A 13,151-nucleotide genomic window follows, 5' to 3' on the forward strand; every position below is an offset into this window, starting at 1 on the left:
ACTCTGCGCCTTGTAAACTTTTGGGTTTGTGTTATTACCTTATGCCTCATTTCTCAGAAGTACCTATTGATGTGCAAGATGTTCCCATTTTAGGCAAGTTTGGCTAACCAGTACTGGTGTTTAGGTGGATTTTTATAAGGGAGTTAATTTGATTATGTCTAAGTTAACTCAGAGTGTTAAGTTAAATGTACTAGGATGTTTAAATACTTGAATGTATAAATTTTTATTGTGAAGACAATTAGGCTTCAGTAATGCAAATGTGCTCCTATTAGATCTGTTTTCTAAATACAGATTTTCTTTTGCCTTATTGACTTATGTTCGATTATATGATTTAATATTTTCTTCCCTAAAGCAGAAAGCATAAATCATGTTAAACAGTCTTTGAAAAAGTGGTCAAAGGTGGGTTTTTTCATAAAATTCAAAATGCTTAAGATTTCATAATAGGTATCCACAATTTACACTAATGCCCAAAAACATTGTTTTTAAGAAAACCAATAGTATAACTTTATTATCTAGACAGTATTTCTCTCTAAGATAATCTTTTCACTGTTTAAGCAAAACATTTAAAACATAAAATCAATAATTCCATATAGGCTCTGAAAAAACAAAGTGAAGCACCCGCTTTCTCAAAAATAATAACTAAAATAATACATAGTACATTTTATTTCACCTATTTCCTATTAGCATATTTAAGGAGAGTCAATTAAAAGTAATATTCTATTTCTTACTTTCTAAATACATCTTACTGCTTAAAAGTAAAATATCCCTGAAACTTTTAAATTCACATAGTTCTTACTTTCTTGATATCAGAATTACTTTGAAATAAAAAACTGTTTTGTTATTATTGATGGAGAAGAAGAAAAGCCCATATGAATTAGTCTGAGTCATTAATACCAAATCCACTTTGAGAGGAAAATAATAAACTTTTTCATAAGAAAAAACAGCCCTCTTTAGATTGTTCCTAGAAATGCTTTGAAATTTTAGACAGTGTTATTTTTCTGAAATTAATTTGTAATTATGCTTAAATATTTTCAGTAATATTGCTATCTAAATGTCACCCCACCCTCACAGTAGATTCCTTTTCATATGATGTATGTTTCTCTTTTATTATTTGAAAGTAGTTTGCTTTGTAAAATTAAAATTTGGTTAAAAGTATTCAACTAAATTCTGAAATTAAAGTCAAAGTGTATTGTAGAAAGGACATACAGTTTTTGCAGAAACAGACTTAGATTTTGAATCTTGGTTTCACCATTTACTAACTTTTTGTACCCTTGAGCTAGTTTCTTAATCTCTCAGATTCCCCATTGTTCTCATCTGTATAAGAACGGCAAATAGCACTTACATTTTCAAGAAGGAAATGAGCATATACGCAGTATATAGGCCACAAAATCCTGCTTGGTCAATCTCAGACCTTATGCTACTACTAAGTAGTACAAAGTTCCTAGGATACTAAAGCAGGTTTGACTTTCATCCCCCATGGCTAACCAACATGTTCTGTCCTTCCTTTTTTTTTTTTTTATCCCTAAACATCTCTCTCATTCATCTTGCTTCTCTTAAGGCCCCTTTATCCCTAAAACTAGCATCTCCAGTGCAGCCTGTGCCTTGTACAGTACCAGATAGATTGGACCTCTCCCTAAGTCCTCTTAGCCTTTCATTTCTTCCCCACCATACTCATTTTGGTGCTACTTCTCCACTTCCTCCCTCCACTGCTAAGTCAGTCATCAAAGAGACTAATTATGACTGCTGCTTTCCGAAATAATGCCATCGAAGTAAGAAATCCCTGAAGTCTCACCATTGGTGACCTTAGTCAAATAATTTATATATACGCACAAAAACACATGCATACACATCTCTGATCTTTGAAGGATGGGACAGGAAACAGATACTATGTCTTAAAAAAAAAAAAATTTCCAAAGCCCAGCTGAATTATATTAAGCCAAAGGCCTAATTTGGCTCCTAGGCCAAGAGGATGCAGAATTCCTAAACTCCACTTGATGTTATAGCATTAAGAGCCAAACAGGATTTTACTCACACGGTATGAGTAGTGTGATTTGTGTGTTCCTTTTGTAGTATTGGTTAAACAGAGAGCCAACACATTTAACATTATTTACTTCCCAGTTCAATGCTTTAGACAAGAGAAATCATAAAAATCTTTTAAACTCTTAAATTCAAAGCAGCAATATTGATTGAATTTAAGGATTGGTATGTCCTTTCCAGAAGCGGGAAGTTTTAATGATTTTCTTTAGTAGGTTTAAAATCAAAGTAGAAGTAGGTTTAAAATCAGAATAGTTCACTAGAATAACAAACATTAAGAAACCACTAGTTTTCAACCTGTTGCCTTAAAAACCATGAGATACTCAGTAGTGTGGAAAAAGACCATGATGTGATTTTACATAAAAATTAAGATACAGAACTATATAATCTAAATTTTGTTTTTTAATATTTTTTCACACACAAACATAAAACCTTCAAGACAAACCCCTCCCCCATTCCCAAATGTTAACAATGGTATTACAAAGTAAAGGAATTAGCAATTTTAATCTTTCTATATACTTTGTAGTATTTTTCAAATTTTATATCCTGTGTTAATTAAAATTAAAGCACAAATTGGTAAAAGTTATTTTGGGGGAAGTTTTTAGTTCTTAAATGCAAATATATAAATAAAACTTTTTAAAACCCCTTATTTATCTTAGTTAGCAGCATGCAATTTATAAGATGCATTATATTCTCAAAGTTCTATAATAACCTGTGTCTGATCATAAAAGAAATTATAATGTGAAGTAGGAAAGGTTTATCCTTATTTTTCTGTCCCAGACCTCTATAAGCATCTCGCACCTCTTTTGCAGCACTTTTCCCTTTCACCCAACTGTTACACCCTGCTCTTTCATCCTCTTTTCCATACCAGACCTTTCTATTCACATCTCTATTACTGCCTCTGTTTCTCTGAGTTCTCTTAACGTATTTTAGCTATGTGTTATATTCCTGAAAGGTGTTCTAGCTACGTATCATATTATAAAGAATTCATAGACCTAAAAGCTAGTATATAATAAAATGTACTTAATTATGATGATGACTGCTATAGGTTTATTTGCATTTCTAACTGGCACCAACTGCAGAAGAATCTCAGGCATCAGGGATAGGCCCATGTGGGAGATATTTTGGGAAAGTCCACACCACAGAGACAGTTGCTTGTTCTACATAAATGCCAGCTCTGTTCACAGTCATTATCTCCTTAGTTGTGTGTATTATATGATTCAAGGTAAGTAGATTGTTTTTTAATTTACTACAAAATTTTTAAAAATTATTATGAGAGCATTTCCTTGTAACTAAGAATCGTGTATTTTTTAACTTTTTGACAGTAAAGATAAAATGTCTGTTAAAAATAAATGCTTTTTTTGTTTGTTTGTTTTCTTTTCCAGTTGTGTTAGGATAGTATCTTCTGTGTGAATACTTCAAGGATCACCTCCTATATTTTCTAGAAAAATATCTAATTTCTAGAAATACTACTCATACAATTATATTGCAGTTTATTTACTTTATTTCTTGAGCTGCAAGACTTCTAGCAGTTAGCTTTTCATCTTCCATATCCCAGAACCTATTACCAGCACAAAACTTGACTTTGAGTTGTCTGAGTCATTGATAGGTATTGCACCAATGTTGTATAGTACTTTCTTTGGGTTCACTGGTATATCAGGCTATTGTTTATTGTTTTCTTACTCCTGCAGGGTCATAGGAAGAGCCATTAAACCACTAATTTTATAAGTATAAATCTATCCTTATCTATATATGTCTATGTCTATTCTGGTATATAGACATAGAACTATTTTCCCATGTAACTATGAATTAGATCTGTGGTTATTAGTTTGTCATATGATGTGGTATTAAAAAGCATTGATAAATGTATTGTAAATTCTGTTACTTCAAGTAGATCATTTTATTATAGGACTGTATTAGATTAGGTTAATGGAATTTGTTCTTTAAAAAAGCTGTGCTAGTTATTGTGTGCCATCACTGGGATTCACGATTCTGTGGAAGTTTAGCTAATAGACCAGTTTTTCTGATAAACTTGTTATGTATTCTAAGTTTTTTTAGCACTCATATTTTCACGCTGTTTGAATCAGGAAGACCAGCTTTTTCACCTGTGCTTCTTACTGGCCTTTCCTCTTTGCTTGTTTAATATCAGTTTCATTTTACTTGTTTTTCAAAGGAAAGAAGTTGCTGTTAAAAAGGCTTTCCTGATTTCTACCATTAAGCACCATTGGTCCTGTTTTCATTTTACTGAGGACTCTTGCTTTCACAAAAAATGCTGTTAAATATGTAAAGTGGCTATAATTACTCCATCATAAAGACAGTATGATTTAAGATGAAAACTTTGCATTATACACGACTCAAATAAGTCCAAGTTATTTAGTAATTTATGCATCAAACCAAAATATGTTAAAATGGCACCTTGTTAATAATAAACATTCAGATTGTGAAATAGCTGTTACTAACTTGATCTAAATGAGGAACATAGTGTAGTAGTTTTTTTTTCCTTATAGTTCTGTATAACATATTTAGTTCTCAGGAAGTAGAAAAATAAAATTTAAGACAATTTTTAAATAAGACTTTTTGAGTGGTAGCATTACAGTGATTTTTTCGTTGCTTTCTGTATATTCTTATTACTTAACAGTAGTTTCTGTATGTCAGCATTTTAAAATAGCCAGATGGGCAAGATTTTAGGTTTTTAAGGCTACTCAGACTTCCCTTCTTTGGCAACATTTCTTGAAATACCTACTAAATTGTTTTTCAAACTCTTAAATACATAAATAAAATACAAGTATAATAGTAGGCAAAATATATACAGTTAAAACATTTGTATTCCTCTGCTAAAAATGGCCTTCAAGAACTATAAAAACAATTAGATTGCCTTTTCCATTAGAATATCAAGGTGGCATTCACAGATATGTTGAATTTCACTAGTCTAGTGTTTCTGAAAGGACCTGTTACTTTCTAAAGGAAATTTGCTTAAGGTCCTTGTCATTCCCTAGAATTAGTGATAGCAGTGTTTCTGCCTAGTTTTGGTTATATGCCTTATAATTCCCATGTGGCTTTATTGTATGTGTGTTAATATGTGTTCTGCATCAGACTAATTCATTATTATTTCTAGTAACAGGACATTTTTGTAAATTTTTTATATATTACTATTTTATATTAATGGATATTATCACTCGAGCTATGGTATTTAACCCATGTAAGTGGTTTAAAAATTTGGATGATTAATACAGTAGAGTTCCTTATGTAAGAAGCTACTTACATTTTAATTACTGATGATAGTATTTTACATGTTTGATTATTTCATAAGACACCAAGCCGTACTGTGTACACCTTATAATTTTGTACTGGCCAAACTTATAGAAATTGTTTAATCAAAGAGCCTTATCTTTTTTTTTTTTAATTTTATTTTTGCTCCATTGGGCCTTCTTTGCTGCGCGCAGGCTTTCTCTAGTTGCGGTGAGCAGGGGCTACTCTTCGTTGCGGTGCACCGGCTTCTCATTGCGGTGGCTTCTCGTTGGCGGAGCACGGGCTCTAAGCACGCAGACTCAGTAGTTGTGGCGCACGGGCTTAGTTGCTCTGCAGCATGTGGGATCTTCCTGGACCAGGGATCGAACCCGAGTCCCCTGCGTTGGCAGGTGGATTCTTAACCACTGTGCCACCAGGGAAATCCCAAAGATCCCTATCCCTAAAGACACTTTCTTTATGTTCTGTATCTTGAATTTGGGGTTTTTTAGGGGTTAATACGTAAGATCCCTTTCCGTCCTTTGGAGCCAACAGAGAAATATAAAAGTCAGATAGGTTGAGGTCAAAAGATCACCCTTTTTACTGAATAAAAATTGGTTTAGAGGAGGTGGATTTGATATGCTACTCCAGTGTGTTTCTTATTACATAACTTCTGAATTGATTTACCCACCCAGGCAGTGCAGTACTATTACTGGCAGCTCCTTATGCCATGTCCACGTGCATTAATATGAACCATCTTTGCAAATATACAGATGTGTCTGGCAAAGCATATTCAGTTAGTTCTTTCAAGTAGCTTCTCCTCCTAAAGCAAGGAGTGATGCAGGGTAGAGAGAAACCAGGAGTGCTATTACCCTAGCAGAAGTTTCACTCTTAACCCTGAGTAATGCTTTAAATTGTTTATAGTGAGACTTTCTTTCAACTTCTACTCTAAAATGAATCTCAACCTTTAAATAACTACATATGTGTATATAGTTTATAGGTATTTAATATAAATATATATATAACATGTATATGCAGTCTTTGAAAATAGAGTTCCTATAAAGAACATTTTTAATTTCACCAGTTGTCTATTACAAGTCCTGGTAATAGTTTTTGTTATAATTTTTGAAGTTTACTTTTAATTGTTTTGAAAGAAGCCAACTGCTGTTGCTCAGCCTGTGGCATTAAGTGAATACTAATCCAGAGCTAATGGTGACAGTTGTTAGAGAAATGAAAAAGTTACCCTGATTTCTCTCCTCACTGCTTTCCTCATCTTTAATGAGAAACTAGATTTTCTCCAAGATGATCTAGGTCTGAAGTTCTAACCTCATGTAAACAAAAACAAAGAAAGCTGTATTCTGATTAGAAATGCTGTGAATTTTCCTTTTGTTGGCCAATAAATGTACCACCTCAAATACAAAGTGCTTTGTGAACTCCATTGAAATATAGGTTAATGTCCCTATCAAAATATATTTGAAACCCACATGATTTTTTCAGTCTACTTTGTAGGTGATGAAATTAACATATATATAGCACAGTTAAGAAATGTAGATTGGGAATAACTTAGTATATACCTACTATACTAAATTATTTGTTGTAAGTGCTGTGGTACCATAAGTTTATCAAGTTCTCCATTGATTTATAAATATTCTTCAATATCTGTCCACAGACACTTTTAAAAGTTAGTATGAGATCTGAGGGTGTCATTGTCCACAAGTGTCCTTGTTTCCAACGCTCTTAGCAAAAACAATACTTTTAAAATGAAGCTAATATTATGCTAAAATTTTATAAGTATCGGTCTTTTTCTGAAGAGTTACATTCATCATTGTGTTTTAGTGGCAAGTAATGTAGTAATGCAAGCTTTCATTGTTCAGACCAGAAAACAAATCTCACTTTATATACAGCCACATTTTGAGAAGATCGCTTTTAAAACTAATTTCTATTGCACATAGGCAGTTTGAACATTGGTATTTACAATTAAGCCTTATATGTTAAGTAGTTTTAGTTTTTATTTTTAGTATTCATAGTTAAGAAAAAATAATGTCAACCCTGTGAATACTATCTTTAACATATGTTGTCTTCTTTATGTGTATATGTTAGATGGAAGATGGTGCCCCAAAGCATATTATCCAGATGACAGGATTTAAGATGGAAGAAAAAGAAGCTCTAGGCAAATTGCTTTTAAAACTAGATTGCACTTTTATCAAGAGTGAGGTGAGTACAGTAACTTAAAAAGTTCAAGATATAGTTGAAGAATAACTACAATTAAAATGTTGGCCTAAGAATGATAAAATGCACCCTTGATATTGCAAGAATAGAAAAAATACCTTAAAAAGGAAATCTTCCGAAGCAACATTTTTTCATGTGGATTTTTCCTTCCAGAAATACAAAAATTGTACACATCTAATAGCTGAACGCCTGTGTAAGAGTGAGAAGTTTTTAGCAGCTTGTGCAGCAGGTAAGTTAACTACCTTCCTCTCACCTTTGAAAAAAAAATCTTCATGGTGAAGAAAAAGTACCTTAATCTCTGGGAAGATAGTGTGTTTATTATATCAAACGTAAATGTGGTTCTTATATTTTTCTGAAAATATTTATTTGGTTGCACCCAGTCTTAGTTGCGGCTCCAAGTCTCCTTTAGTTGCAGCTCCAGGGCTCCTTAGTTGTGGCATGTGAACTCTTAGTTGCAGCACACATGTGGGATCTAGTTCCCTGACCAGGGATCGAACCTGGGCGCCCTGCATTGGGAGTGTGGAATCTTATCCACTGCACCCCCAGGGAAGTCCCTGAAGATATTTGTTTGATATAATATTTTTGCTTTGATTTCCTGAATAGAACTTTGTAACACTTTAAAAACGTATTAAGGAGGCAGAAATATTTACTTCACCTAGTAAGTGCTTCATCTAAGAAAAAATATTTTAATAAAAAGGTTTGGCACAAAATGCCGCCCCCCCAAAAAAAAAAAGCTTTTGTTGAAGCCTCAGCGATTTGCAGTCAAGTTTCTTTTCTTTGATCTATCATTGGAAGAGTTACTGCTTTTGTTCTCTTGCTCCTGTTTCCCCTGCCATCCATGCTATGAAGCAATCATTCTATTTTATTTTTCTAAGATTTTAAATTCCACAAACCTAAATTAGGGCTTAGTGTCTTCTGCCTTTGTCACTATTGATGTTTTTCATATACTTTTCTCTCCTGTGATTGATTTGGCATATCATTAGTCCACTTGTTTTACTTTTTTTTTTTGCAGTATTTAACTCAGGTGAATTTACCATTTTTTAGAATAACTTACCATAAAAAAATTTGTATTCATTATTACCTACACAAGTGAAAACATATATTTTCCCTGCTGTTTAAAAAGATCATTGATGCCCAGATCAGAATGTTGTTACATATCCTAGAAAATTCTCTAACTCAGTTAATTGGTTTTATATAGTGTAACAATGCTGTAAACATTATTGGAAAAGTTTTTGGTATAGAAGGAAGAATATAAACCTCACTCAAAATGGTGAATAATAGTAGTCATAATTTAAGTAATACCACATTTTATTAATCCTTTGGTTTATATTTTACTTAGTAACAGTTAGAATTAAAATTATTTATTATAGGAAAATTTACATACAATGTTCAGTGATGTTGTAAGCCTTTCACTATCAAAAAATTTAGGAAAACATAGTTCAAAGATAACATTGGCAATGTAGAAAAAGGTGTTGAAAAAGGCCAAATTTTATTTGATATTTGGTCTTTATTGTTTACCATTTATCAGAACCAAAATTCTTTTGTGACTGACAGTTCATTTGCTTTCTAGGAAAGTGGGTACTAACTAAGGACTACATAATTCATAGTGCCAAAAGTGGCAAATGGCTTGATGAAACAACTTACGAATGGGGATATAAAATTGAAAAAGACTCCCATTATTCGCCTCAAATGCAGTCTGCACCTAAAAGATGGCGTGAAGAACTGAAACGCACTGGTGCTCCAGGAGCCTTCCATAGATGGAAAGTTGTCCTCCTTGTTAGAGCTGATAAACGAAGTGATTCTCTTGTAAGGTGAGATTTCATAGAAGCTAAAGCAGTGAATGTGAAAACAATTTTGGGTTGCTTAAATACCTTTTTGTATTTCTTTGCAATTATTCATTTATTCCAAATGAGCCTTGATGATTTACTCTTTGATCTCCTAGTTAAGCCATTCTGCACTTTTAAGCATGTGTGTCTGATGGAACAAAATCTGTTTTATAAGTATTGCATTATTCTCAGGGTCTCTGTTTCACTTTCCATGTTATTTCTTTGCAAACTCAAGTAAAATCTTTATTTTAAATTGGAAGATATTTGTTTTCAGTTGTGAAGCACTTACAGTTTTTTGTAAGTGAAGTATTACGTTAAACAAAGGCTTTTTTCTAGGTTTATGTGGTGCAGTCTTCATGGTTCATACTGTTTCCATCATAATTTCATTTATTTTTATCTTTTACAACATATTTTAAGAAGACTTCTTATTGGGTAAACTGTATTCTTAGACTGCTGTGACTCTTTTTGCCAGGAGAGCATGGTCTAAGGGCTTTTTGTTACCTTTACTGAAGTGTAATTTATAGACCATAAAATGCAGAGATTTTAAGTGTACGTTTTGATGAGTTTGGACAAATTTATGCACCCATGTTACCCATACTACAATCAAGATCTGTAACATTTACATCATCCTAAAATATTCCCTTGTGTTTTTGTACATTTAATTCTGCACCACCAAACCAAACAACCACTAATTTCTTTTTTGTCACTGTACATTAGATTTGTCTTTTTTAGAGGTTCATATAAATGGGATCATACTGTATATACTCCTTTGATGTAGCTTCATTTGCCTGCCTTGTTATTTTTGAGATTCATCCATGTTGTTGTGTGTATCAGCAGTTCCTTTCTTTTTGTTACTGAGTAGTATTCCACTCTATGTATATATCACAGTCTGTTTATTCACCCATGGATGGACATATGGGGTTTTTTTGGTTTTGGTTTGGTTTTGCTAATATGAATGAAGTGGCTATGAACATTTGAGTACGAGTCTTCACGTAGATGTGTTTTTATTTCTCTTGGGTAAATATCCAGGAGTGAAATTGCTTGCTCAGATGGCAGTTGTACATTTAACATTATGAGAAAATGCCAAACTGTTTTCCAACTTGTTGTACCATTTTACATTCCCACTAACAATGTATGAGAGTTCCAGTTGTTCTGTAATTACTTTGGAACTATTGTCCAAAAATGAGGTGACCATATTTGTGTGGTCTATTTCTGAACTTCTTACTGTTCCATTGATATCTATATCTACTTTACACCAAGAACACACTGTTTTGGTTACTATAGTATTATAGTGAGTCTTGAAATCAGGTCTTGTGAGTCTTCCAACTTTGTCTTTTTCAAAATTGTTTTGGTGATTCTGGATCCTTTATATTTCCGTATGCATTTTAGAATCAGCTTGTCAACTTCTACAAAAAAACAAGCTGGGATTTTTATTGAAATTGTGTTGAATCTGTAGATCAAATTGGGAAGAATTGAGATCTTAATATTGAGTCATCCTATCAGTAGACTCTGTTTCTCTCCAGGGCTTCTTTAATTTCTGTCATTAATATAGTTTTTGTTGTACAAACCTTGCACATATATTGTTAAATTTAATTCTATGTACTTCATATTTTGGTATGCTATTATAAATCGATTGCTCTGTAAGTTTTTATATCCATTAATTGACTTTTCTCCTTTATTCTGTTAATATGGTAAATTATTTTGATCAATTCTTAAATGTTAAACGAAACTTGTATTCCTGAGAGAAATTCCACTTCACTGTAGTGTATTATCCATTTTTAATAATTGCTGATTCTATTTATAAATATTTTGTTGAGAATTTTTGTATCCTCAACCTGATAAATGACATCTATGAAAAAATCTAAACAATATCATGAATTTTTTTTTTCCACCATAATTGGGAAAAAGACAAGAATGCCCCCTCTGACCGTTAATATTCAGGATTTTACTAGAGGTACTAGCCAGTGCAATAAGGCAAAGAAAATAAGAAGCATAGAGTTGGAAATAAAGAAATAAGAATACTTGGTTTTATTTCCAAAAGACATGTTCATATACCAAATAATTTACTAAAAAAAGCTATTAGAACTAATTAATAACTTTAATCAAGATCACAGGATAATAAGTGACTAAATAAAAATTGTGTTTTTATATGCTAGTGATGCAGTTGGGAATTAAAAAAGCAACACAGCTCTTGGTTTTTGGTGATTTGATTATGTATCCACATATATGTGTGTGCATTTTGTTTATTGTTTATTATTATTTATGTTACTTGCTTGGAGTTCTCTTAGCTTTTTAGGGAAACAGGAGTTTTTGTCTTTTTTAATTTTGTGAAATTCTTGGCCATTATCTTGTAAATATTGAATTGGCCAAAAAGTTCGTTTGGGTCTTTCCATAATACCTTATGGAAAAAGGGGATGCTATTATAAATATATCGGCTCTGAAAGTTTTTGTCTGCACCTATTGAGATAATTGGCTTTTCTCCTTTATTCTGTTAATATGGTAAATTATTTTGATCAATTCTTAAATGTTAAACCAAACTTGTATTCCTGAGAGAAATTCTACTTCATTGTAGTGTATTATCCATTTTTAATAATTGCTGATTCTATTTACTGATTCTATTTCCATGAGATCTTATGGAAAAACCCAAATGAACTTTTTGGCCAGCCCAATATTTGTTGTATTGTATTCTTCTTCTGTAGATCCATTACCCGTATTTTAGACCATTTGATTCCGTTCCACAGTATTTGCTTTCTCTGTTCTGTTTTTTTTTTCCCTTCGTGTGTGTGTGTTTTTCAGTTGGATACTTACTATTGACTTATCAGGTTCAATGATTTCTTCCTCAGTTTTGTGCAGTCTGTTGATAAGCCTATCAAAGAAATTCTTCTTTGATATAGTATCTTAATTCTACCTTTTTGATTGTACTATCTTCTGAATTTCCCATATGTTCGTGCAAATTGTCCACCTATTCTTTTAACATGTCATTCACAGTTATTTTAAAGTCACTTTTTTAAACTTTCAACATGTGGATCATCTCTCTGTGCTCTTTATTGTTTTATCTCTTGACAGTGATTTGGTTGTTGGGTTTTTTTCCCATTTTTGTGTATGTCTTGTGTTTTTGTTTTGTTTTGTTTGCATACATAGACATTCCCTATAGAAGAACAGTAGAGGCTGAGGTGAATAATGTTAATATCCAAAAATGGACCTACTTGTAAGGCAGTTAGTATGGGGTCGTTGAGTTAATCTTGTCAATTGTTGAGCTGGCTTTGGGTTTTGTTAGTGCTATTTTCATCTTCAGCGCATCATTTCATTTTATTCCAGCAGTGGTTTACAGTTCCCTTGTGCTTAGCATGGGGACTGTGATGCTGGAGGTTTTTTAATCAGTGTTCTTTATTCATTCTCAGCTTTCGGTAGTCCCTTTACTACTTCATCACAGAAGGGCTCTTCATATTCTTCCCCTCTTGCTTCCTACTCATTTCTAGGTTGGGGAGTAAGGGTTGGTGTGTTTTCGTTTTGTTGAATAGGCTTTAGTCTTAAGCATTCTTCATGTTCTTGGTCTCTGGGGTTGGGATATACCCATTGCTTCTGTCTCAGTTTCCCATGGCAGCCAAATTCTCCCTTGTATTGTGGGCAGGGTCTTGGGTAGGAGATTTTGTAGCATCTCCCCCAGCATTAGGTCTCTGCTTTGTATTAGTGCAGGAACCCAGGCCCAAGTGCCATTCCTGCCCCTTCTCCAGGGACAGGTGGCTTTTGCTTCTATCCTTTATCCCATCTTTTTTTGGCTGCACAGCAGGAAGTTTTCCTACCCCTTTCCCAAAGGCAGATGAGTTTTACTTCCAC

At 33.0% G+C, this 13,151-nt stretch overlaps 1 protein-coding gene across 3 annotated transcripts in view; it reads left to right on the forward strand.

Moving 5' to 3' along the window:
* The window catches only part of SLF1 (SMC5/6 complex localization factor 1), a 58,782-nt gene that overhangs the window by 1,566 nt on the left and 44,065 nt on the right, over nucleotides 1-13,151 (forward strand). For all 3 annotated transcript variants that reach the window (XM_089908368.1, XM_022592701.2, XM_089908367.1), the window contains exons 2-4: nucleotides 7,360-7,473; nucleotides 7,642-7,717; nucleotides 9,059-9,299. In XM_089908368.1, the coding sequence (XP_089764494.1) occupies nucleotides 7,360-7,473; nucleotides 7,642-7,717; nucleotides 9,059-9,299 (431 nt within the window). The remainder of the gene's footprint in view (nucleotides 1-7,359; nucleotides 7,474-7,641; nucleotides 7,718-9,058; nucleotides 9,300-13,151) is intronic.

The sequence above is a fragment of the Delphinapterus leucas genome, chromosome 3 (assembly GCF_059928025.1).
Source record: "Delphinapterus leucas isolate spDelLeu-1000000601 "Yukka" chromosome 3, BTC_Dleu_Yukka2, whole genome shotgun sequence".
NCBI lineage: Eukaryota > Metazoa > Chordata > Mammalia > Artiodactyla > Monodontidae > Delphinapterus > Delphinapterus leucas.